The 26,047-nt window shown below is 58.3% G+C and overlaps 4 protein-coding genes across 5 annotated transcripts; 2 read left to right on the top strand and 2 right to left on the bottom strand.

The window, feature by feature from the left end:
• Positions 1-53: 53 nt before the first annotated feature.
• BTBD19 (BTB domain containing 19) lies at positions 54-7,523 on the bottom strand. 2 transcript variants are annotated; one of them, XM_033067505.2, is made up of 8 exons: positions 7,153-7,521; positions 4,976-5,210; positions 4,523-4,576; positions 2,948-3,007; positions 1,623-1,691; positions 1,170-1,301; positions 854-979; positions 54-734 (listed from the first exon to the last, which is right to left on the bottom strand). In XM_033067505.2, the coding sequence occupies exons 1-8, from the start codon at positions 7,425-7,427 to the stop codon at positions 600-602; spliced, it is 1,086 nt and encodes a 361-aa protein (XP_032923396.1). In that variant the 5' UTR covers positions 7,428-7,521; the 3' UTR covers positions 54-599. The 2 variants fall into 2 exon arrangements, with proteins under 2 accessions (XP_032923396.1, XP_032923397.1); XM_033067506.2 differs by lacking the exon at positions 4,523-4,576 and having other exon boundaries at positions 7,153-7,523.
• Positions 7,524-9,009: 1,486 nt separating this feature from the next.
• Positions 9,010-10,152, top strand: DYNLT4 (dynein light chain Tctex-type 4). The gene is made up of 2 exons (XM_033067508.1): positions 9,010-9,171; positions 9,496-10,152. The coding sequence occupies exon 2, from the start codon at positions 9,505-9,507 to the stop codon at positions 10,150-10,152; it is 648 nt and encodes a 215-aa protein (XP_032923399.1). The 5' UTR covers positions 9,010-9,171; positions 9,496-9,504.
• Positions 10,153-10,900: 748 nt separating this feature from the next.
• On the bottom strand, positions 10,901-18,093 carry PLK3 (polo like kinase 3). The gene is made up of 15 exons (XM_033068108.1): positions 17,935-18,093; positions 17,052-17,159; positions 16,850-16,966; positions 16,307-16,436; positions 16,132-16,219; positions 15,499-15,594; positions 14,601-14,796; positions 14,120-14,246; positions 13,615-13,724; positions 13,419-13,536; positions 13,242-13,325; positions 12,880-13,042; positions 12,641-12,770; positions 12,311-12,421; positions 10,901-11,937 (listed from the first exon to the last, which is right to left on the bottom strand). Exons 1-15 carry the CDS (start codon positions 18,091-18,093, stop codon positions 11,743-11,745), a joined length of 1,932 nt encoding a protein of 643 aa, XP_032923999.1. The 3' UTR covers positions 10,901-11,742.
• Positions 18,094-21,985: 3,892 nt separating this feature from the next.
• On the top strand, positions 21,986-24,166 carry LOC117000369. The gene is made up of 2 exons (XM_033067936.1): positions 21,986-22,022; positions 22,271-24,166. Exons 1-2 carry the CDS (start codon positions 22,004-22,006, stop codon positions 23,476-23,478), a joined length of 1,227 nt encoding a protein of 408 aa, XP_032923827.1. The 5' UTR covers positions 21,986-22,003; the 3' UTR covers positions 23,479-24,166.
• Positions 24,167-26,047: the final 1,881 nt, after the last annotated feature.

Below are 26,047 nucleotides of genomic sequence, written 5' to 3' on the forward strand. Positions count from 1 at the left end.
GGGGGTGTGCATGCTTGAGAGAGATCCAGCTGTGTGCACACATGCTATGGGGGGTGCAAGGGGAGCTGCACACAGTGTGTGTGGCACATGGAGGGCTGACAGCCTGTCCTGTGTGTGGCCTGCTGGCAGGGCTTGGCAGGTGGGAGCCTGTTGGTGCAGCGGTGCGTGCAGAGATGCCCACATGTTCCCTCCTACCTGCACCCCCACAAGCCCCAGGGTCCCTGTGCCTCTGCCTGGGCAGGTGCTGGCGCGCTCTCCTGCTGCAGCACAGCCCTGCTGCCGGGGGAGGGCAGCACGGCCCTGGCAAAGGGGGAGCTCATCTTGGGTCCCTGCAGGGATCTCTGCAACCCCACCAGCCCTGGGTCACTGCCTGGGCAGCCTGCAGTGTCCTTGCACCCATCGCATAGCTCAGCTCTACCCTACCCTCAGCCCCTGGATCACTTTTGGGGTGACCCAGGCATCCTGCCCTTGCCTAGATGCTGTGACATGGGACAAAGCACCTTACCGATGCTCTTGGTCACAGCAGCATCAGTGCCCAGCCCCACACCCTGCCCTACTGCCAAGTCCCTGGCTGGGCTGGACAAAACTCTGCCCAACCCCTACTTGGTGTGTGGCTCGAGGTGACGGTGATGGTCGCGGGGCCGCGTGCCCTGGCGGGGACGACACAAGCGGGAGGGGACCCCACTGTCCCTCCTCAGAGCGTGGGCACGCCAAGCTGCTGCAATGTTTTCCACCTGCAGGGATGAGGGGAGGAATGGGGGCATCAGCACTGCTACACGGTAGTTCTCCTCAGCACGTCCTGCAGCACCCAGCCCTGGAGGTCAGTCAAGAGACACAAAGAACAGCAGCTCACCGGGATGAGGAGATCCTGCTGGTTGTAGCTCTCCAGTGTCACCAGTTCACTGGGTGCCAGCAAGGGCAGACGCAGCTCCCTCACAGGCAGGGCAGCCACCTCTGGCACTGGACGCTCCAGAACAGCCTGTCAGACATCAGGATATGAGGGATGAGGCTGGTGATGTCCTGGGCACCAGGGGAGGCAGGGGCCTGGCAGGGTGACACAGCTCCTGTGTGCATCACAGCCCTGAGCTGAGGGATAGGGTCCTATATTCCCAGCCTGGGCTGGGGAGGGCCCAGGCACCCCTAGGTGGTCCTTGCTGCATGACACTCACCGAGCTGACATGTGCCCACTCTCGCACAGCCTGCACCAGGTCCAGCTCATCCACGGCCAGGCGGTCACTGCGCAGCACCCGTGCCAGCACCACGTCAGAGAGCTCACGGAAGCCCTGTGTCCGCACCACTGCCTGCCAGCACACCACAACACCGGGGTGCTGGAACCAGGACCCCACACAACCACGCCCCATCCATCAGACACATCCTGGTGCCATCCCTGCCTGGCACTCCAGCATCCCCCAACCCAAACGCCAATCTCCTGGCACTGCAGTACCCTCCAGCCTGCCTCTGCCAGTCACCCAGCCTTTTCTCTCCAAATACCATTTGCTCCTCTCCCAGCCTCCAGGCATCCTGTCCTTAGAGGCCCTGTTCCCTTGCCCCCCTGCAATGCCACGTGCCCCCTGTACCCTGGGGTACCCCACACCATGCTCCCCCATCACCTGCCACCGTACCGCGGTGCAGCCCTCGATGAAGTCCAGGCAGTGCTGCTGGAGGTCCACCTGCCCGTAGGTCACTGCAGCCTGTGAGACAACACAGACACCTGCAAGGAGGTCCAGGGCAGGAGGGACTTCCCACCAAAGCCCTACAGAAACACGGGCACTCTCAGGGACACAGGTGAGACAGACATCCCTCTGGATTGGGTGAGTGTGGGGAGGAAGGGGCACCAAGGTCCCCTCCCTTTCTGGCCTGCCCAACAGCAAATGTTTTGTTGGCTCTAATGCCTGGTGATCACCCAGACCCACCCTTAGCAGGACATGTGATTTTCCACCTCTGCTCAGGCACATCATAGAGCCCACAGTGGGGGAGAGGCCCTGGTGCTGTTCTCACAAGGTCACACTGCAGGCACATGAAACCACCAGTCCTCAGTGCTCCTTGTGTAGGCACAGGATCAACTTAAAGCCCCCCACAAGCACCCCATACGTGGTGCCAGCCCCAGCCTGACCCATAACTGCCATTCTCCACAGCAGGAATTTGGGGTTGCTCTTATTTTCTCCCAGCTCTACTGAGCAATGCTTGTCTCAGGGCAGGCACTGCCCATCTGGTTACCAGGAGGGCACGACCCCAGCTCCCTACAGCAGCCCCTGTGTGGGGGGTACTCGGGCCCAGCACAGGCAGCGTGAACATCACCTCCCCTTTCACCACAGCAGGGGACCAGTGCTGACGTAAGTGGGGAGGGCAAACGAGCTGTTTTCTTCAAGTTTGTTTTGTTCTGGGGTTTTGGGGTTTCTTGTTTTGTTTCCTCTGGGCCAGTTTTAGCTCTGTTTATGTCACAGTGGCCTGGCATCACATTTGGCTGGGGCTCTGTGTTCTGGGGCAGGCACCTCACCCCAAGATTGTTTCAGCTCATGGGAGATGAAACAAATCCCCCTTCTCTGAGGAGCAGCCTTGGTCCCACCAAGTAGCATGGCTAGGGCCATTAGGACCTTCCCAAGGCTATTTTTAGGTCCCTCAGCTGTTAGCAGGGGTCTTGGAACTAGCTCCCCAAACCGCAGTGCCTCCCAGCTTCATGCAGATGATAACAAAGCCCTGGCACTGTGGAGTTCTGACCAGCTCTGCTCAGGGCAGTGTGAAGACACTTCTCCGCCAGGCTCTGGTGGCCTCACTGTCCCTTTCACTGCACCTGGTACAAGCCCAGTGGTCTGGGAGTTGGCAGGGCAGCTGCTGGGCCAGGGGTGAGGAGGAAATCCTGTCCCACTGTCCAGCAGAAAACAGAAGGGTCAAGTCTGCTCCTGCCCCAAAACTGTACATGTTATTTTTAACCCTTTGTGATCCTTACCTGCAGGGCCTCGCAGACCTGCTCCACACTCAGCGTGTCCTTGATGAATTTGACACAGAGCTGGAAGGCAGACAGGAAAGGGGTGGGCAGAGGGAGGATCATATCCTGCCATCCCCTTCCCACAACTCCACAACTCTTAGCATCCCCTGAGCCCCCAGTACATGGAATATGGGGCAGAGGCACCTCCAGCCCCCCAGGATTTCATAAGCAATGGCCTATAGGATGAGGTCTTGCAATGTGGATGTGGGCAACCAGCTCGGCCACTGATGGAGCCAGGGACCAAGATTGATGTGACAAACCTAGCTAATCTGATAGCCCCAGGTGGGTCCCCTAATCCTGTCTACAGATGCCATCCATGTTCTGCCATAGGGCACAATCCTGGTGCCATCTGCAGAGCACTCGGTGACCTCAGCTTTGCCCCAGCCCTGCCTGCCAGCTGTGCTCTGGCTGTGACTGCTGGGGGACCAGCATCTCCAGCTGCATCCCATACATGGATGAAGCAGGGGAGATGCATCCAGACAGCATGTTTATCAGTGAGTAGGACCGCTCTCCTGCCTATCTCAACTGCCTACCAGATCCAAGGGGATGTGACATGCAGGGAGGAGCTGTCAGCTGGGGCAGAAGGGCCCTGAGTCATTGGCAGGAGGGATATGAGGTCATATCCCTCATGCCCTGCAGCTGGACACACTGACATGGTTTCACTAGCTGTCCTTGGTCAGCCCCTTTCTCTCCCACCCCTCCTCTACGCAGGTCATCCTCCTCAGGATGCATTTTCTGGGTGGTGAAGTGTGACTCGTGATAGGAACACCAGGTCCCCCTTTTCTGCTACACCCCTTATGTCCCTTCCCTGCCCAGACAGCTGTTTGACAGCTCTGTGCCACATCTGGGCTTTGGCTGAGCTTCTTCCCACTGATTCCACCCCGGCAGGCAGTAGCCCGCGATTCCTCAGCTCCTGAGGTACTTTCTCAGCGTGATGGGGAGGGAGGGGAAGTCTGGGTGCGAGATGTCGGGTCATGCGTTCAGCCAGGCTGTAATTCAGGAATCAGGCTGATGACGTGGCCTGGCTGCCCTCCCCAACTGAAGCTGAACTGCTTCAGCTCCCTGGCCCCTCCTCGTTCAGCTCCCACCCTTCCTCTTTGCTCCTGCTGCCTTCCCAAAACCTTTCCACCCGAAGCAGCATTGCCTTGGCAGCACCACAGTTGGGGTGCAGACTGCTCCCAAGGGTAGGGCTCTCTTTAACTGCATCATCCTGTCAGATGACCAGACAGCACATGTGGGTGAAGGCACAGGGGCTTTCCTTCTGACCTTTGCTGTGCAGGAGTTGTGAAACTCCATGTCCTTCCCCTTGATTTCTAGGGATTCCCCTGTGGGATTCCCGGCCGCTGCTGCTCTCTCTCGAGGGGGATCCCACTGGAGAGACCTTCCAGGATTGAAAACAGGGCCAAGCCTGTGTGATGCACCACAGTGCTTTCCTCAGAGGCACCTCCAGCTACCAGCCATGCAGGGACCACACTGGGGTGCTCCCATCCTGGAAACGTGCAGGGACCAGTGCTCCCAGCCTAAGCAGTGCCATACCTTGCACAAGTCCTGCAAGCCGTACTCCACCGATGAGGTCAGCACCTCCAGTGCCTGCAGGCAAGAGGGACCTTGTGATCATCAGCGTGTGGGGCCATGGATGGGCACAACAGCCCAGGGTAAAGGGCAGGTATGCTCCTGCCTCTGTGAGAGCTCCTGAGTGGGGCATGGGAGATAAGGCTGCTGCATGGAGAAAAATTTAGGTCTCCTGCTGTGGTGCCTCCATTCTCACCATCCAGGGTGTGCACAGCCAGAGGTCCCAAGGGTGGGACAAGGTGCTCTGGACACCCCACTGTCCTGGGCTGAGACCCCACACACTGTTAGCCAGCCAGAGAGCATCACACAGACCCTCTCCTCCAACTCTGCACACCAAGAGTTGCAAAGCAACTTCCCCTGCATCCCCTTCTTGTCCCTCCCATGCCCATGGTCCCCACCAACCCCATCCCCACTCACTATGTGGCTGTTGAGGGTGACACTGTTGGTGTAGAGGAACTCAATGACGGCCAGGAAAACCTCAGGCTGCACGTTGCCCAGGATGAAAGGGCCCTGGGGTGTGATGCTGGAGGAGTCCTGGCTGCCCACTGGTGCCTGGCTGAGCATCCCACGGAATGCCTGACAGCGGCACGCCAGCACACAGCGGTGTGCAAACACCTTCTGCTGCTCCTGGCCCACCACGAACATCACATCGCTGTGGGGGAGAGGGGACCATGAGGAACATGGTGCCTGGAAAGCAAGGGCACAGCCTTCTCTGGGCTGGGACAGGACACACAGGAAGGGACCTGCTGAGTGCCTGGCACAGCGGGGCAGTATCCTTTGATTTTAAAAACCTGTTTGTCCCTACAGGGGAACAGAGGGGACCTTATTGGTGGCTCTTTCCAGCCACTTGAATGCTGCAGGCGAGGTGAGTACAACAGGTCCTCTGGAAAGCACGCAGAGCCCTGGGTGCTGGCACAGAGAGCCCAGGCTGCTGGCACCGAGCAGGGCAGAAAAAGGCCAAGGACAGCTGGAGAAAGTGACTTTCTCTTTTGGCATAACAGAGTCAAGGAAAGCGTTGCTGTCACTGGGATCAGCCTCCTTGACTCATGGGAACTGACTCATCGTCTCAGGGATTGAAGCCTCTGGCACAGCTGCCAGCAGGGCTGGCACTGGCCCAACAGGACAGTGTGTAGCATACACTAGAGCACAGGAACCATCCTGTTGCCCTGATCCCCTCCCCAAAATGTTTCCCCAGCTCCATGGCTCCAAGAAAGGGGGGAAAGATCAGGGGAAAGGAAGTCGGCAAAGGACACGGAGTCTCCAGCCTGTGCGAACCTGTAGCTATGGCCCATCTAGCCCCCTTGTCCCTTCCTCCATCCCAGCAGGCCAATGAGCAGAAGACATGCCTGCCAAACTCTGCCTGCCATGAGGACATGCACAAATCCATGGCCTGACCCTCAGAGTGTCCCACAGGGAGGTGTATGTGCCCACCAGAAGGAGGACACCTAGGTCATTTCAAGTGTCTATCAGGAGACACACAGCTGGGGCAGCTGGTGATGTGGGCAGAGCCCAATAGGTCCTCCATGACTGCTCCTGCAAGGGGAATCTGTGACTGAGGTCCACAGACCCAGAGGGGCAAGCAGAATACAGGATATAGGCTGTGAGATGTGGGATGCCAGCTGTGACTATGGCATGCAAGGTCTGGGATGCAGGACACAGGCAGCAGGATGGGTGCAAAATGAAGGTTGCAGGATGTGAGATGCAGGCTGTGAGATACAGGCTAGAGGAGAAAGGATGCAGGATGTGGGATGAAGTAGATGGATGCAGAGCACAAATTTCAGGATGCAGATTGCAGGAAGCTGAATAAAGGGTGTGGGTTGAAAGATGCGAGCAGGACGTAGGCTGAGAATGACCAGGCACTGACAGCCAATCCTCTACTGTCTGTTGCTGTGGCTGGGAGTTTCCACTGGGATTTCTCTTCTGGGTGGCCAAAAATTTCAGCAGGAATGGGGATTTCCTTAGATAGGTCTGGTGTTCCTTAGGCTGGCCAGGCCTCAGCAGGAGGTGGGTGAAGAGAACCAGAGCCAGGCAGGACATACCATGTGGGTGAGGGAAGCCAAAGCAGCATCTCCATCTCTGCTCCCTGCTCTGGCAAGAGGTGGCAGGAATGCCAAACCCTATGAGGAGGGATGCCAGCCTGCTGCATGCCCTCCAGGGAGCCCAGAGCAAAACATCGATAAAGCCAGGTGCGAGAGGAGCTGAGCAGGGAGGAAGCTGCCTCTGGGGAGTTCAGTGTACCCCATTCCTGGCAAGGACGAGAGCCACAGCACAGGATTTACACTAGGATACTTTCTTGCCCTGTTGGTACCATGCCTGGGGACAGAGGGGGTCTGGGCACAGCCGGGAACTTTCCCTCCTCCGCAGAGATGATGGCTGTCCAGGGTGGGTTACACCAGGCCATGCCTGGACTCCCATGCGGTTCTGTGGGGAGCGCTGCACAAGCCACGTCGGCCCCACCAGCTGCCCGGGGCTCCCCGAGCTCCTACGGGCTCCAATAGCCCAGCAAGGAGGGCTCGGGGCTGCGGGAAAACAGCACGGAGCAGCCGCGGGGGCTTCGGGGGGCTGGGGGGAGGCGGCACGCCCCGGGCCCTCACCTGAACTGGGGGTTGTTGACCAGGGTGCGCAGGGCAGCGGTGAAGGCGGCCACGTCGCCCTGCAGCCGCGCCGAGCAGGGTCCGGCCATGAGCTGCCTCAGGGAGCGCGGCGGCGGAAGGAGGCGCAGGCGGGCGGGAGCAGGCCGGAGGATGGCGGGAGGGGAGCTGGAGGCGGGCAGGAGCAGGCCGGAGGATGGAGGGAGGGGAGCTGGAGGCGGGCGGGAGGCCGGCCAGCCCGGGCAGGCCGCGGGGAGCAAGCCAGCAGACTGTGTCATACGGCACGGCCCATTGCTAGGGAAACCCGGCAGGCAGCGCTGGGGCTGGAGCCGGGCTGCCGGAGGGGCAGTGGGAGGGAGCGATGGGACAGTGAGGCACGAAGCACAACCTTGCTGCCAAGGCGGCTCCGTCCGGCAATCACCGGATAGGGGAAGCAGGGCTGCGTCTTGCGGCCAGTGGAATTCCTTGCCGTGTTTCATGGCTTGGCTCTGGCACCGCTGGCACGGGGACATGCGGCCCAAGCTGGTGGCTTTGCTGCGGAGCAAAGAGATGGGGTGAAGAGAGGCAGGCAGCTGGGTTTTGGGAAGGCAGCACATGCAGGGAGATCACCTCCACCTGCACAGCCCCCAGGGAAAGCCGCTGGGCGGGGCTGGGTCCCCAGCAGCAGCACTGGAGCAGACTGGGGCCCACCAGGGAGATTTGTCCCCTGAAATGGGGGAAGCCTTCTCTCCTTCAATGCTCCAGGCCACAGCCCTGCAGCTCTCATGTCTGCTTAGGGCCCAGTGACTGCAGGCAGAAAAAAGCATTACCAGCCTCATAGAAAGGCTTGGATGGGAAGGGACCATTTAGCTCCAACCTCACTGCCGTGGGCAGGGGATGCCACCCACTAGATCAGGTTGCTCACTTAAGCCGAAACCAAGTGCTGTGCCAGGGGATCCCCATTCTCCAACCTTGGCTGGCCTCAAGCAGCCCAAGGAGGGGATTGCCCATGGAGGGATCCACCCTTGCTTGTCAGTGGGTGGTGCAAGGGAGAGGAAGGAATGGGGCTCCGAGCTGAGGCAGTGCCCCAAGGGAATGGGGTCCAGCTGGCAATACACTTGGCAGCGCTAGTCAGAGGCAGGCTATAAATACCTCCAATGAGAGATAGAAACACAAAAGCCGTCTCCACTTTCCTCAAATAGCTCGGCAGCCGGGCCAGACAAAGGCACATTGATGGAGCAGCCGTGTCATACCAGCTGGGCTGGGCTCCACTGGCTGAGAGAAACCCCAGCCAGGGTTGGGAGCCCCCAGGGACCTGCTCACCCCCCAGGCATTACAGCAGCAGGGTCCCTGGCATGTGCCAGGACTGTGCTCCATCCAGTCCTTGGAGTGTTCAAGGCTGAGTTAGATAGGGCAATCTGGTCTAGGGGTGGCATCCCTGCCCGTTGCAGATGATCTCTAAGGTCCTTTCCAACACAACCCACTGTGTGATTATATGATTCAATGAGTGCCCAGCCACCCACACTCTCCCTTGGTGCAGTTTGGCATAAATACCCTAAGGGATGCAAATGTTTGAGCAAAATCAAGCTGTTGGAGGGCGCAACTAAGTGGTTGTGCACCCTGTAGTCAGGGCATAAACTAGTGATCACAGTGGCTACTCTCCACCCCCTGCTCTTCTCTCGCATATCCAACACCAGCCTGCATTTTTCAGGGCTGGCAGGGAGCTGAGGTTGGAGGGCTCATCCCTGGAGTAACCATATCCCTGGCATAGATGAAAGTGCAGAGAGGGCAGGAGTGAAGTGGAGCAGAGCTGTCCAGGGATCAGGAAACAAGGAGTTACAGAAGCCATGCCCCAGAACAGCTCTGGAGACCTACCGTGTCACGTAGCAACACTTCCAGGAGCACAATGGGTTTGTTCCAGGAACACAACAGGTTTGACTCTGCTCACAGCAACTTGCAAGACAAAGATTGGTCCTGGGCAGTGACATCCACCGGAGACAAGTCCCCTGGGTTTACTCTGGAAAAACAGGAGTGGGACTAAGGGTAAGTGTGGGATCAGATGCAGACAGGAACGCTGGGGAAAGGGCCACTCACCTGTGCCAAGGGAAAGGCTGAGGATGGGAGAACAGAGGGCTGTGTGCACCATGTGTTTCTGCACTGGATCAGCCCCAGCTGGCCAAGTCGGATGGGCATTGGAGAATGGAAGACAGCTGCCATGGATCTCCCAGCCCCTCTGTGCCTTGCCTCACAGAGATGTACATGCCAGGAAGCATGGGATTTGCAGAGGGCAGGGAGAAGTGAGGCAGAGGAATGTAGAAGTTACAGGACACCTGCCTCACCTAACATTCAGGTACATCTCCTTTGCAGGTCACCCCTATGGCTGAGCAGCCCTTCCCAGAGACAGCCCTGCTAGCTCAGGTGCTGGCTGCAGACAGCACTGAAGCCCCTTCACTCCGCACTACACGCCGTGGGTCGCAGCCCCCAGCCCGCGGCACTGAGGATGGCAAACCACCGCCCCTGCTTTCCCGCCGCAACTCCATCCTCAGCCGCCGCAGCTCCTTCGGGATGGTCCCGGGGAGCAGGCGTCCCTCCATTGGCCCCTGGATGTTCCACAGACGTGTTAGCTTCTCTGGGCTCCCAATTTTCCAACCCATTCTCAAGGCCCGCCTTGAAAACACTTACAGGATGGGGCCAGACAAAGGCTGCAAGTTTGATGCAGAGCGAGTGCAGCATGTGCTGGAGGGGACCCTGGCTTGTGCCCTGGGGACCACTGTGTACAGTCCCCAGGGCAGTGCCCCCCTAGCCCAGAGCCTGACTGAGCTGCTGCAGAACCAGGCCAAGGAGGTGGTGCCATCCCGCTACAAGCTGGTCTGCCATGTGGTGCTGGGCCAGCAAGGCCAGCAGAGTCTGGTGGTGGCCAGCCGGGGACTGTGGAACCCTGAGACTGACAGCTTTGCCTCTGCCACCTTCTCCAATGCCTCCCTCTTCGCTGTGGCCACAGTGTATGGGGTCTACTTTGAGTAGCATATGCCTCTCCCTCAACACAGTCTTGTAGAGCTGTAGGGAGAGAGCAGCTGAAATAAAGAGGCTTTGTCCAGCTGTTGTCATACCTGGAATCTTGGGCTAGGATGGGTGCAGGGAAGCAAGGTATGCATGCTCACTCCAGCCTCAGCTCACACCCACACTGCAGTTCCCACTACTATGATTTGCAAGAAGACCCAAGCAGCAGCAGCAAATGCAACAAGAGACTGGAGTTCCCTGGAACAGGCAACTTGCCCAAGGCTGTTGGAGCAGCCCAGGCTGCTTCCCACAGCATAAGCTGCTCCCAGGCAGATTGATTACACAGATCACCTTCAAAGCAAGCTCACAGAGCTCTTTCCTGGCTTCATGCCCAGCTCCTATCTCATCACACAAGATGTCAGTGCAAGGGCCCAGGCAACCCCTCCACCACCTGGGTCATAACTCCTGCCTTCTGCAGCTCAGCAGAATCAGGAGAGCTGCTGGGTTGGGTCCAAGTGCACAAAGGTCTGGGACTAAGTCTGGCAGGAACAAGAAGTTGAGGCAGCTCCAGGGCTCCACCAGTATAAGCAAGAGCTAACTCTGCATGTGGAGGTACCACATGGGCTCCTCACAGTCATCCTGCCTCCATGACTTTATCCCCCAGTACCAGGCAGTGGCAAGAAGGGTCATCCCCAAGAGGCAGAAACAGCACTGGAGCAAGAATGACGCTGAAGGCCTTTTGTGACTCCAGCTTCCAACAAGGCAGACACAGTTTGCCCTTACACAAATAAGTTTTTATTGAGACAAGTCAGGGAGAGGGGAACTGCACATGGACAAACCAACAGGAAAATAAATAATTCCATATAAATAAGATACATAAATAGTTCCACAGGGCAGAGACTGCCTTGAAATAAGAAACAACCCTGGGTCCCAACAAAATGAGGGCTTCTCCAGGCAAGTCCTCAGAATCCCATCCCCCACCCTTTATCAAACCTCAAGTTGTACCAGACAATTCACAATTTGGGAACAGACAGGGCACAGTTGGGCCCAGCACAGTTCCCTCCTTAGTGTAACAGTTGTGGAGGGGCCCACATCAGCCCACAGAGCCCCTGGCAGGGCAGGCAGCACCCTTCACCACTGCCCACTCCTGGGAAGAGGTTTTCCTGTCCCACAGTACCCAAAGTTTGAGATTAAGGCTGTGCCAGCCATCTCCAGGCTATGCAGAATGTCTGTGCAACTGATGGATCAACTGGGGCAGGAGAGCCTGACCCTCCATCACAGGTAGTTGCCAGCCCCAAACAAAGCCCAGCCAGCCCCAAACTTGGCTGCAGGACACTTGCCCACCACCACCTCCCTGTAACACTGCATTCCATCAAGACCAGCTCTACCAGAGCAGGAGCTGCCAGTGGGAAGACAGGGATTGCCCAGAGCCAGGGAGCAGCAAGGATATCCAGACCTGCTGCTGTAACCACATCCACATCTTAGTCCAGAGTCCAGCTGAGCACCAGGATACACAGTGCCCAGGGGGGTAGCCAGCACCACATCACACCTCCCATCCCATGGGAGGGCAGGGGGAAACCTCTGTGTCCAGACAGGGTCCCCCAAGGTCCCAGGCTAGGCCTCAGCCCATTCCTGAAGAAGCTTGAGGATGTATCTGAGGCGGTGGTGGAGCTCAGGAGAGCAGCCCAGCTGCTGGATGCTGAACAGCTTGTAAGTGTAAGAGTTGCGCTCCCGGTTGATGTAGGTGACAAGGCAGGAGTGGTCAGGCTTGCTAATGATCACCTTGGTGTGGTCGTTGTAGAAATTCACCTAGGAGACAGGTTGGGCTTGGTTTAAAGCCATGCTTCCCACAGCATGATGGGAGCCAAGATGGAGCCACATTTCCTGCCTCAACCCGTTCCTCCTCCCCAACCTGCCCGGGAGCATCCCTGCCTATGCCCCGTGGCAGGAATGAGCCAGCCCTAGCACAGGGGCAGAAAGAAGCATCCAACCAAAGTGCTGTCTTCCCCCTGGGCTGGGGAAGCTGCAACCAGCAGCCCCAGGCACTGGAGCAGCATCCTGCACCCACAGCTGTTTTCACAGTTGGATTTTCCATTTGGGCTGTGGCAGACAAGATCCAACACAGACCACAAGACCCCCATTTGGCCCCTTCTTCACAAGCTCCACTGTGCCCCACACATACCTGGAGGGTGCCATTGCTGAAGAGCATGAGCAAGGCTTGGTCAGTCTTCACCCACTGCAGGAGGAGCAGGGCTGGCTGCCCCAGGTCATCTATGCTGGGCAGGTCACCTCCCTTTGAGAGAAGGGTCTACATGAGCCACTGGTCCCACACATGAGAGCACTTCCACCAGCACACACAATACCAAAGCTGGGTACCCCCTCAGCGGAGTCCCCACTCCCAGGGCACAACTTTGTGTGTCCACCTGGCCACAGCCGCAAGCAGGGAGTCCAACCAGCCCAAGTGATGTGGTCAAAGCATGGCCCAATATCCAGCCCTGGGCCCAGCACTCACCTTCATGAGATGCTGCTCCATGTAGGACGCAAAGTAGCGCAAGACACTCATCTGTCCCTGCAGCTGCTCAGGGATGGCAGACACAGAGAACACCAGGTGTTTGCTGTTGGTCGGGTTGTAATGTACAGTCCTGGAAGAGAGCAGAGCACAAGTTTTGGGGATGTCCACCCTGGTATAGGCTCCCCTTCCCACCCAAGGGGGGTCCCCAGAGACAGATCAGCCCCATTCCCAGTGCTCACCTGTGGTTGGGGGAAAGTGTCATGTGCGTGCCGTTGTTGAAGAGGACCCCAATGCTGCGGTTGGAGAGCTGGTAGCCAAAGCCGTACTTGTTGGAATAATCCACCCACTTGCTCACCCAGACAAAGTGCTCATGGTGGGCCAGGGAAGCTGGATTTTTCTCCGCTGTTGGAGAAGAGAGGAGGTGAGCAGTGCAGCCAGTCCCTGTCTATCTCACCTCCCCAGGGGGAACAGAGCCCTACAGCAGGCTCTGGCACCATTTATAGAGTGTTATTTGTACCCCAAGTAGCAGCCATGCTTTCATCCCATGAGGAAAGGGATGCACAGTACCCTATCCCATGCCATAGCAGTCCAACCAGTTTACCTGGAGGCATGGAGGAGAGGCAGGTCCGCAGGAGTCGGACAGCTGACTCGATGATGGCAGAGGCAGTGACGCAATCTTCAAAGGCTGTGGGGAGAAGATGACAGGCTGAGTCAGCTGGCCCCGCTATCAGTCCAGGCATGACAGGAAGCTTGGGGCAGGTTGGGATGTATTGCTCACCTTCACAGCTGCTGGCCATCGTTCCCCGGATGGAGGGGGATGCAGACTTGTGAGATGTCTCCTCCACCACTGTCTCCACGGGGCTGGAGCTGGCACTGCGGCACGACACAGGAGTGGCCTGCAGAGAGACCTAGCTCTGTCATGGTCTGCCTGCTCCCCCAAAGAGAGGCATGCATGGCCTTGGAGATGTTCTCACCTCATTCCCTTCCACAGTTTTATAGCTCATCTGCCGACAAATTGAGGTCTTCATCAGCCCAGTAACCAGCTTGGAGATGTCATCCCTGTCCTCTGAAGAGCCCTTTTTGGCTGAGGAGAGAGCAAGAGATGAACACACTGCTGAGCATAGAGGCTGGGGACATCCAGGCCACCCCTCCCAGCAGCTCAGCTTTCTCTTATCTATTCCCATGCTCATGGAGGCAAGGAGAGTGTCAGACAGCTGCCTCCCACTTTCACTTCCCAGTTCTCATGCAACACAGGGCTTCCAGGAGGAACTGCCCCATGGGTTGTGGCACAGTATCCGCTCTCCAGGCACACACCCATGCCAGGCCACCAGCACAAGAAGGGCAGGGGCAAACCCAGCTTGTGCTGTCCCCAGGCACAGAGTCCATAGAGATCCATCAGAAGGTCTCTCCAGATAACAGGATCCACTACTTCCTGAAGCAAGAGTTACCCTGAGGTTCCTTGGCAAGGCCCACACTTACCCTTGGGTTTCTTCTTCCCAAAGAGTGTCTTGGTGACTTTAGCAAACAGAGTCTTTGCAGGATTTGGGGGACTCAGCTCTGGAGCCATCACACAGCTGCTGGGAGGGAGCTTCTCAGGCGTGTAGCCCTGCAGAGAGGTCAAGAGAGAGGTCTGGTTTCCATAGGCCACGTGCTCCAGGCAGAGTAGCTGCCCTGGGCTGACCAGTCATTCACATCCCTTCTGACAGCCAGCTTGTGTTTCTGTCAAGCCTTAGAACTATGACTGGCATCAGCAGAGGAAACAACCCCTTGCTATAGCAACAAGGCAGCAGAAGCACACCAGATCTCAGAGTTCCTCTGGGCTGGCATTTGGGTAGGACAGCAGCTGCTTCCTTTGAAGGACTGACACTTAGGACAGGACAAGGACAGCACCTTGCACAGCCCAAAAAGCCTCATCCCATCAGGAGAAGGGTCCTTTGAACCCAGGCCCCCATCCAATCACCTTGAAGAACTCATGGTCCAAAATCTCCTCAAGGGTGAAGCGGTCCTGGGGATTGCGTCTGAGGATGCCAGTGATGAGGTGTTTGGCAGGCAGGGAGAGGAAGACTGGGAGGGTGTATTCCACCTGCTTGATACACCTATAGGTCTCCTTGAGGTCAGAGGTTTCAAAGGGAGGGTTCCCACACAGCAGGGTGTACCTGGGAGGGGACAAGCATGCCACTGTCAGATCCCCACCAGGCTTGTGACTCAGCAGCACTTAAAGCAAGGAAGTTATTGGCATTTGGCCGGCCACACCTGGCTGAGAGCACCACTTCCAGCCCCAGCAGCCACGCTCACATCCGGCCACGCTTCCTCCTAGCAACTGTGTAGAGCAACAGGCAAAGAGCCTTGAGGAAGACAAAGAGCTGGCAGGCAAAGGCCACCCGCTGCTGCTGCTGCTCCCACCCGCGTGGCCATCGGGGTGGAAAATGGAGCAGGAAGCTTGCAGGCAGCAGCTGGGCAAGGGGCTGGATGTGTCGAAACAGCGATCTCTCCCTGAGCAAACAGTGCAGCAGCCATGGAGATTTTCCATTGTTTATCAGGTTCACAGTGTGGTCAAGCCTGCTTTGAACCGGAGCCGAGTGCAGCATGAGCACACCTGCCGCATGCAGGTCCTGCTTGCACAGTCTCCACAACTACAGGCAACACCTGCTACAGATGGCTACAGGCAGCACCTGCTCCAAAGTAAGGCTGGGCAGGACCCAGCCAGTCGCTCTCCCCTCCCCCTGCCTCTCAGCAACCTCTGCAGAGCCACAAGGCACAGCACAAGAAAACTTCCTCATTGGGTTGCCCACAGAGCAGCTGCCCCCCACACCAGGCAGTGTGCCTGGACCCCTCCCCACCCAGCAGCACAGACTTACATGACACAGCCCAGAGACCATATATCCGACTCTGGCCCATGGCCCTGTCTCAGCAGCACTTCTGGGGCCAGGTAGTTGGGAGTCCCACATATTGTCCTGTGGGGCAGAACACCAGATCAGTGCATGCTCTGCATCACCTCACAGACAGCCTTCTCCCTGCTCCAAGCTCTGGGATTCAGCTTACAGCCTTGTCCACTCCATTTTGCTCTTTGTGGCCCAAGGCTGCACTCCATCTACCAGTAGTCCCATACAGACTACCTCCCCTCCAGCTCACGGGGGTCAGCAGCAGCTGCTCTTGGGGAGCTGTTGGGAAGAGCCTGTCCCAGAGCTGAGGAGGAACAGAGCCTTTGTGTCCCAGCCTGTGCAGCCGGCACGGCAGCCGGGCAGGCACAATAGCAATAGTCAACACATTGTTCTCCCTGACGGCTGCAAGCTCAGTCCTGGAGCAGCCACAAAGCCCCCAACCCCCTCGCCTTGCCTGCAGCTGGAGTAGGAATTGCTCCCTCACCCCAGGAAGGGGCCCTAGGGCTTCCTCTCCCAAGACCAGGACACCCCTTGCCCCTCCACTCTCCTGGGAAGCCACAGAAGAGTGAAACCCTAGAGGATTCTGCAAAAAGAAAATCTCAAACTTACTTTTTCTTCTGGTCAGAGACATCCTGGCAAGCAGCCAGCCCGAAGTCCCCCACTTTCAGCTCCATGTTTTCATTGATGAAGAAGTTGCCTGCAAGCCAAGGGCGATGCATCACCACAAGTCCCCTGGGGACAGCTTTCTCCCCACACGACACCATGTGCCGACCACAGCACTTACCAAGCTTCAGGTCTCTGTGCAGGATGCCCTTGAGGTGCAGGTATTTCAAGCCTGAGATGATCTGTTTGAGGTAATAGCGCACTTCGGGCTCCAGCAGAGTATGGCGGGCCTTCCAGATGTGGGCCAGGGACTGCAAAGGGAGAGAATACAGCTTGTGATGCAGGCAGGGAGAACAGGCAGCCCTGCTGACTAGGCACAGGGTAGGCAGGGTCAAAGCCAGTTCTTCCAGAAGTTGCACATTCACAAATAACCCTTCTTTCACAGCCATGACCTCAGCAGACTCCCCACACGAGGCTGAGGCTGCTCACCAGAGCCATGGGAACCTCTGGATTTATGGTGGCCACACCATGAGCAGGCAGTCTGAGAAAGCCAGACAGCTGATGGAGTGCCCAGTGCCATGCAAAACCACCCAGCTTACGGTGAGCTCAGATGTGACAGGAGTGCTCAGGAGAAAGGAGTGCTAACAAAACACCTCAGTAAGGCCTATTCCAACCAGCTATGGCTGTTTAGATGATCCTTGAGCACTGACACAGCAGCACTGACCTTCCTACTGCAGTGCTCCAGAAAGATGTAGATGCTCTCTGAGTCCTCAAAGTAGTGTGAGAACTTGACAATGTGTTTATGGTGCAAGTCCCGATGTAGCTCAATCTCATTGGTGATCTGAAAGAGAGCAGCAGTGTCAGGTGAGCACAGGGCCCCCGCTGTCCCCACCAGCTCAGCACCCCACCAGCCCCACAGCACCCACCTTCTCCCGCTGGTGAGGTTTAGCCACCCGGCTGTGAGGAATGACCTTCACGGCATAGGTTTTGTTGCTGGAGAGATCTGTCATTTCATAGCATCGTGCAAACCCACCCTGCAAGGGAAGAGGTTGTTATGGATGGGTGAGAGACAGCTCCTTACCCCTGCCTGCTTACAAGCCTCCTTCTCCTCCTCCCTTCCCTGGCAGCACAGCCCGGTAAGCGTCACACGCTCCCTTCTGCTGTGTCGCCCACTGTGATGCTCTCAACCAGGCATTTTCTTCACCCATTTCTTGTAAAACCGCCAGGGCATTTTCCCTCCCACTATGGCCGGACTTTGCATCTTTCCACATGATAGATCAACCTGGAAAGTCCTGCGCAGGGCAGGAAGCCCGGGGACCGGAGGCCATCGAAAGGCAGCCCCATGGAGACAGGTTTTTCCTGCCGTGATGTCACCCTCCAATCTGCACACTCAGCCGCTGAGCCCGCTCGGGCCGGGCTGGGAACAGGCACCCTCCTCCTACACAGGCTGCTGTCAGCCGGAGGAAAAGTTGCGTGCGGCGGAGCGGCGCGGGCCGGCCCCCCTGGGAACCGGGGCACCCACCGGCCCACGCACACCCCGCGGGGCGCCCCGAAACCGATGCGGCTCCGATAGCCGCCGAGGCACGCAGCCAGCCCCGGTGATTCACTGCTTCCAGCAGTGCTGCGGGCCCGCCGGGAGAGGCGGGGAGGGTGGGGGCGAGGCTGGCAGCCGAGGGGCTGCATCCAGCCCCGGCGTGGGGGGGTCGAGCAGGCGCGCAGCCCCCGCCCCTCCCCTCGCCCGCACCGGCTCACCCCGGCTCACCCGGTGCCCTCCGCGACGGCCCAGCCCCCCATCCCCATTCCCAGTACCTTTCCCAGCAGGCGGCCCTTGCAGTAGGAGCGGCCGGAGATCGGGTCGGTGATGATGCGGGTGGTCTCGGCCGCGCGGGGCGGGGGCGCCGGGGCGGGCGCGGGCCGCGCGGGGAGGGTCGCGGCGGGGAACGGGGGGAAGAGGCCGGCGGACTCCATGGCGGGCGCGGGAGGCTGAGGAGGCTCCGGGGCTGGGGCTCCGCCGCGCCCCACGCACGTGGCCCCGCCGGCGCGCGCCGCCGCTGCCGCCCCGGGAATCCCGCCGCCTTTATCTAGGGGCGCGATGACGTCACCCGCGCGGCCCCGCCTCCGGGCGGCCCCCTCGCCGCCCTTAAAGGGGCCGCAGCACGGAGAAGGGGGCGGGGTTTTGGGATTCCGGGAATGTACTGGCGGCCGTCTGCCAGCTGTGACACTGGGGGTGAAGCCCAGACAGCTTCTTGCTGCCTCCACACACAGGGGCTTACCCCTGCACACACCATGATACCCCCCACACAGCATCCCCCCAATAGCTGCAGCCCCCTCCTGCAGAGACAGGGACACCCTCCTCTTGCCTCAGCGTTCTCCTACGGCCACACTGAGACCCCACAAACATGCAGAGCTCCCTCCTGACCTCCTTCCCCTGTCTCCCAGGACATACATAGCCCCCTACATGCACATCTGTAAATACGGGGTGCTTTCCCTCACGGGTGTTACCAGTGTGTGCCACACGGCCAGCTGGGGTCCTCACACCTTCCCAGGGAAAGGTTGTGGCCCGGGGAGGGTTTTCAAAGCCCCTGTGCTCCCTGACCTGCCCTCCCTTGTGACAAACTCGGATGCAGGTGGGCGCTCCCCGAGAGCCTTTCACTCTGTGCAGGGCCCAGGCAACGGGGGTGTTAGAAATTTGCTCACCACAATCGGGTAGGTCAATCAATAAGGTAATTTATTAATTTGTTGATAAGGAATGGACAAGCAGCGCTGGGAACACGGGGAGTCTGCGCTCTGCCAACACAGCCATCCTGCCCCTGGTCACTGCCCCTTTTACAGGCAGTCTCTGCTGGGGCTGTGTCGTCCTTACTGTGCTGGGGTACAAGCCCGAACACGTTGGCTACCATTCAAGCAGCAGTGGCCACAAGCCCCCACCAGGTCTGGACAAGGTTGGAACATGTTCGGGTTACACTCTTAGCAAGCAGGTAACAGCAAGGACAAGTCTGCTCAAGTCCACACAAGCCCAGTTTTCTTTATACATAAAAGTGGATACAATTCATAATTATAGTAACAAAATAATTAAAAATTACATAAAAACAAAAAGCCAACAATTAACAGCAAAGTGATTTAAACAAATGTAATTAAATCATTAGCTTTTCCTGCGTCTCATGTCATGCTTTACTTTGGATTCAGTATTCTTGTTTATATTGATCCCATGCTGTATTTTCATAATGACACAAATCCCTATGTAACATCTTGTGGGGGTCACAGCCCGCCCCAGGTGGGGCGCTGGGCACACAGGGAACAGCAGAAGATGCCGGGATGATGGCATCCACCATCCTTGCCCCTCGGTGCCCGTTCTGGGAGCTCTGGTGCTGCGGGGTGGCCCGGCTGTGCTGGTGGCAGTGGTGGCCGGGCCACAGCGGTGCTGCTCTCTAATGGCCGTGACGAGAACACGCCTCTCTGTCACCCGAAACGGGCCACGGGAGGATGCTTGGCATCCCTCCCTCCCCACGGGAGCTGGCAGAGGTGGCTGCAAACCCACAGCTCCCGTGAGCCTGGAGCAGCAAGAGCCCCTCGATCTTCCTGCTGTGCTTCCCTTGCTCACACTGCACACAGGGTGACTGTGTGACCACCCTGTGTTTCGTGCCTCAGTTTCTCCCTACTGCTCAGGGCTCTTCTCACTGTGCCCCTCAATGTGCTGAGGGTTTTGCATGAGCACCTCTGGCAAACAGCCCCATTCTTCCCAGCACATCCCCTTTCACCCTACAGTACTGGGGATGAATTAACTCCGTATTTTTTCCACGGAAAAACTGAGAAAATCTGCCTGAAGAGAAACAACATAGATCTGTCTGGGTTTTTTCTCGTTTTCCAGCTTTTGAAGGGGAAGCACACACAAACTCGCTGCCCATCAGCAAACGCGGTCCAGGAGCAGCTGGGATGCTGCTGCCCTCGGGGGAAGCTGCCTGTTTCCGTCGCCGCCCCGGGGCTCCCTGGGGCACTGGTGGCATCACAGGTTTTCCGATGGAGGCCCCGGCTCGGGGCTGCCGGAGCTGAGTCAGCACCTGAAGGCAATGTGTGGGTGGAGGCACCGAGGAGTGCAGGGAGGCCCCGGGGGACCTGTCTGGGGATGATGTGACAGACAGGGGCTGTCCGGGATTCCCCACAGAGGGACGGGGGGGACCTTCGAGGACTGAGCTGCCATCTCTGCTCCTGCTCCCCACTGCCTGTGGGTGAGTTCTTGGGCAAGGGGCATGGCTGGACCCCACAGCCCACGTCCTGCTGAGGCTGAGGCACCTCCTCTCCAAGAGGGATGCAGGCTGGGAGCAGCCTCTGCCACCTGCAGCTGGGGTCCCCTGTCATGCAGAGCGTCTGAGTCACAGGTTTTCCCATCGCTGATCTGAGGCAGTGGGAGGAACTGTGGTTTAAAATTACCAGCCCATCAGGCGTGGGGAAGGGGAGAATCTGGGGTGAACTCCTGACTGCTTGCAGCTATTTAGGTGGAGTTATAGGAAAAGAGATTTAGTCTCTTTGGGGAGGTTTACAGTGAAACCATGCAGGAACCCAGTGCAAGCTGCATCAAGGGAAATTCCATCTAGATATCAGGAAACCTTTTTCCCCTTGTTTATGTGGTAAAGTGCCACAGGAGCCCAGACAGGCTGTGGGATCTCTGTTCTCCATGATACTCAGCCCCAGCCTGGTCCCCCCACCCTCCTGGCATTCAGTGATGCTCAGCAACCTCAGGAGCAGCAGAGCTGAACCCAGCTGCACCAAGGCTTCCTTCCCAGGGCACTGCTGTGTGCCCTGCATGCAGTGCCCAGGCTGCAAGAGCAACACTAGCCAAACATCAGGGTGCAGACAAGCTCCCCAAGATTGGGGTGACATCCCTGACCCCCTCAGGAGTGGGGTTTTTCCATCCCTCAGCACAGCTCTGCAAAGCATGGGGATACAGCCACCAAGCAGGAGGGTGGAGAGGGTGCCTGGTCCCTTGGGTGAGCTGGGGAAGGAAGATCCAGCACCCCACGAACTGGCAGGTTCCACAAGGCACCACAGTACTGCACACGCTCAGCCCAGGTCCCATCTTACCCACCCGCACAACCACCCAAGCAAAGAGATGTTGGTGCACTCCATGTGCCTCAGTTTACCCAGTTCACCCTGCAGTGAGCACACATGCACTTTCAGGGTGTGAAAACAGAGCTCCCCTCTCCAGCACTGCTTTTCTGTGGGATGTAGTGCTCAGGTCTGACTTTGCTCCCCATTACTGGCCTGTGACTTGTGTGGGATGGAGGGAATTCATAAGGAGTGCAGTGATGGAGCGTGATGCTGGCCCTTTTGGTCCCCATCTGGCAGGAATGTCCACTCTGCATCCTCTCCCCAGTGGACCTGGCAGTTGCACCCAGCCGGGCAGAGCCCTGTCCCCATCCCAGGAGATGAACTCCGCAGAGAGCAGCCCAGCCCTTCTCCAGGAGCTTGGGGGGCTGATGATGGAGTATGGAGGGGACTGGAGGGGCTTCTGGCGGGGCAGAGCGGGTGGAAAAGGAGGAATTAGGAAGGAACATTCTTTTTGGGGAATGGAGAGGGGAAGGATGATGCAGGGAAGGCTTATGGACGAGGGGCAAAGTAAGGGGGGACGCCGGGTTGATTGACTGCAGGGGAGCTGGGTCGAGTGTCATTCGGGGGCACCGCTGCACAGTGCGCCTGGAGGGTCCATGGCTGGCGGGACCCCTGCGAGGGACAGGGCACGGGGGCTGAAGGGCGACCATGGGGCGGGCCGGGCCGGGCCGGACGGCGGCGGGGCCGGGATGTGGCGGGGCCGCCCCGCGGCGAGGCGGAGCCGCGGCCGCGCCCGGTGGGAGCTCGGCGGGACGCGGAGCAGCCCCCGAGGATGGGGCGAGCGGCGGCAGGTGAGGCCGGGCAGGGCACGGGGGTCACGGCCATAGCTCCGGGGGTCCTGGCTGCCCGCGGGCACCCGGCCGGAGCAGCGGGACCCCGCGGGACGGGCGGCTCCGGGCTGGCGGGGCACGGTGGCACCGGAGGACCTGCGGCGAGCGGGACCTTTCGTGGAGGGGAGGAGAAGTGAGGGAAGGCTGGAGAAAGGGAGCGGGAGGGCAGGTCGCACAGGGAGTCACCGTCGCCTCTGCTCTCCCCGCAGGAGCCGGGCTGGGCACAGTGTCCCTCTGGGGCAGTCTCCTGCTCGCTGCCGGCCTTGCCCTCGACCCAGCACCACTAATCTGCAACTGCTCGGAGCCCATGGACTACCAGACTTTCCGGGAGGCTCCGCTCCCTGAGAGCTGCTGCCTCAACTTCACCAGCTCCAACATCACCCACCTGGACTGGGGAGCACTGGTGGGGGTGCAGGGGCTGCGGGAGCTCTACCTCTCTCACTGCAGCATCACGGTCATCAGCAATGCACAGGGAGTCCCTCCTGCCTTGGAAATCTTACACTTAAGTCACAACCTGCTGCAAAGTCTCCCTGGAAGCTTTCTAGAAAATGCCCCTAATTTGAGGGTTCTTTATCTGGACAGCAACCAACTTCAGGAGCTACCCAAGTCCTTCCTGAAAGCATCTTCCCAGGTCCAGGAGGTCTACCTGGGCTTCAATGCCCTCACCTTCCTTCCTGCCAGTCTCCTGAAGCCATCTCTGCTCCAGCTTCAGCTCTCCAACAACAGCTGGGACTGCAGTTGTGCTTTGCTAACCAACCTGGAGGGCTGGTCCAGCCAGGCTGCTGAGGTTATCTGCCACACACCAGAGCACTACCACGGTGTGGACCTCCAGAGCATCCCCCGGGATGAGCTGTGCCGCTCACATGGCCTCACCGCCCTCTTCATCTGCCTGCCCCCTCTCCTCATCCTCACCAGCATCACCTGGTGCTTCTGCCGGCAGAAGAAAAAGACCAACTACAGCCTTCAGAGCAGGTCCCAGAGCCACCGGGCCATGGCACAGAGGAGCAGTGTGCCAGTGCCTGCAGAGCCCCACCACTACCTCCCCTATGAGCTGCCTGCTGCTCCCTCCAAGACTGAGAAGAAAGTGCTGCTGGGGAAACAGGTCATGCTCCAGCCCTTCGTGGATCCACTGGAGAGTGGCAGAGACCTCTATGAGGAGGTGGAGATACAGGTGGGATCCCCCTGCAGTTCCCAGGTGCCATCCCATGAAGGGCAGCTGGGCACCCCAGCAACAAGGGCAGAGGAGCTGGGCAGTGAGCCAGAGGTGGACACTGTCAGTGTGAGTGAAGTCCTGAAGGACTCTGCTGACCGGGAAAAGATCTACATGAGTCAGTCAACCAGCTATTACAACCTGGTACCTGGTATCGAGCTGGAGGACTCAGACAACCTGGAGTATGAGACCATTGACCTGCACTGATACCAGGACTTGGGCTGTGTCTGGACACACCAGCATGGCAGGGGCTGGGCAGGAGTGAAAACCACTAGAGCAGGAGAGGCATGAGTTGTCCTGCCATGGCTTAGTTTGCAAAGCTGCACCCCCAAATACCCATCCCTTCCCGTGTGCTACCATGTGAACCCCTTGCTTGCCATGTGCTGCAGCTGGGCAAGGGTGCTTCAGGCTCTGGGGAACCTGCCACAGCCTGGTGGTGTCCGAGGAAGGACATGGAGGGAAGGTGGGGGCTGGTTTTGGGGATCAAGTGATGGTGCTGTGTGTCCCAGACCCACTGACCAGAGCTTCCTCTCTTGTTGAAGCCAGATGTGGTCTGGCACAGACCTGCTGCTCTCCAACCTGCAGAGAACACGGTCTGGAGATATGAAACAGGGCTGGCCCTGCCTGTGTGGTCTGCAGGGAGTGTCACATTTGGATGGGGTGCCCTGGGCTCGTCAGGGGAAGCCTGTGCTGGCTCTGTCTGCTGCCCACCCCACAGTGGGCACAGGGATTTGAAACAGCCAAAGCACATGTACTGCTTCATGGCATGTGTGTGTGCATGTTTGTGGGAGCAGCTGTGGAAATGCACACACAGGGTGGCATCAGAGGGGGCCCCTTGCAGCCAACCCTGTAGGATCCAGCTCTCAGTAAGAAATATATCATTTTATTCCTGACAGTCTGGCTCCATCTTTCTTTGTGTTTTGGGGTAGTGGGAAGCCAACCAGTGGGAAGTGGGGAGTGCAGGGATGGTGGACTTCACTCCTACCCCATGTACCCTCCCACACCCTGGGTGATAGCCCAGTGAGGGTCTTGCCCAGCAGCCCTGGAGCCTCTTTGTCGCCCTGGCAGAGCAGAGCTGGGCACTGGCTAAAGGCCAACAGAGCCTTTGCTTTGTACCGCGATTTACAACAGGGCTGGGGAAGGTGTCAGCCTGCTGCAAATGCCACAGATCCTGAACAAAGCACGAATTTGTGGGGCTCCTGGGAGCAGAAAAAGGCTGGGGGTGCTGTAAATCACGGCCCAATACAGGCACCCCCAGCAAGTCTCACCCATGGTGCTCCACCCCTTCTCTGTGGATGGGGGGGCACCCTTTAGTCCTGCTCCTCCTGCCCAGGGGGACATTCTCCAGGCTGGAAGCTGCATGGGCCACCCTGTCTGCTCTGGAGCTGAGCTGGGCCTGGTGCCCAGGCAGGAAGGGAGGGAGCTGGGCAGGGCAGGACGCAGCGCCCCGGCCGGCAAAGGAAGTGGTGTTTCCTGCAGAGTGCAGTGGGGCTTCCAGCAGCCCATGGTGGCACTGCTCATTCCTAGCACTGCTCAGTCCCAGCCCCATCTGGCCTGGGGACAAGGATGGGGTGATTTCCCTTCATGTCTCGTGTCCCTCATGGATGGTTCCCACTGTTTTATATCAGCTGGACTTTTTCTTTCCCTGCTCCCTCCTTGGGCCGTGGGAAAGTATCCCAGCTTTTAATAATATCCGTTTATCACTTGCTGCCAAGTACTACAGCCAGCATATCTCAGTGTACCCTGGCTCATACCACCCCCACAGGGACACATAGGGACCAGAAGCTGCCACAGGGCAAAGGCAGGACAGGCAGGGTTTGTAGCTGTCTCCAGGGGCTGCAGCCAAGCCCATCTCTGCAGATTTTGCCGAGGGCTAACAACAGCTGCATTTTTCACCTGTGCTCCAGAAATGCCTGCAGTCCTTCCATGGGTGCTGCTCCCTCTGCTCAGTTACTCCAGGGTCCCATTCCCAGAGAATGGTATGTCCTGTCCCTTCCCTCCTTCTCATGAAACCTGAATTCAGGTGCCACGGCTGATGCAAAGGGGAGTGACCCAAATCACCCCACCGGGTCTTGTCCAGCCCCTACTCTGGTACCTGCAGCCCCCGCCCAAATCTCCATCTGTGACAGGTGGGAGGGAGGTGTGACCAAACCCAGTGTTCCCTGTTTGTTGCCTCTGATAGCCCTGGTACACTCTGATACGTTTTCCTTAAGGGTATCAGTTTAAAAGTTTCCTTTCCTGCAAGCTCTCCTTCCTTTAAAGTTCCCAAATTCCCTCAACAAGCCAGCCCTGCTTCTCCTCCACTGCCTTCCAGGTCACTGCTGGACCTACTGAAGTGTAACCACAAGGTCATTTCCTGGGTTGGATCATGTCCTGTGAAAATACCCCAAAGTTAATAATGTGTGGAGATGAGAGAGCCACTCAGCAGCAAGGGGCAGGACACAAAACAAGTGACTTCACCTAGGTTATGCTGCAGCTGATCATCCTATGAAAACAACTCTTTCTAAATACAGACCTTTCACCTATGAGAAGTGGGTAAGATCCTTAGCCCAGTCTTTTGCACTTTCAAAGTCTAGCCACGCTAAAGCTGTGCTTAACCCCAGCCCCATACCATCACCTCCTGGCTTAGTGCATAGCAGGTTTGCCCACTCCCAGGCAGGTAAATCCCTGTGACATCCACAGGGCTGTGCACCCCACAGGCTGCACCACCTTGGGAGTGAAGCATCACACACCCCATGCCAGCTGCCACTGCTGTTCCCACGTCACCCTCCAGGGC

This window comes from Catharus ustulatus, chromosome 9, assembly GCF_009819885.2.
Source record: "Catharus ustulatus isolate bCatUst1 chromosome 9, bCatUst1.pri.v2, whole genome shotgun sequence".
NCBI lineage: Eukaryota > Metazoa > Chordata > Aves > Passeriformes > Turdidae > Catharus > Catharus ustulatus.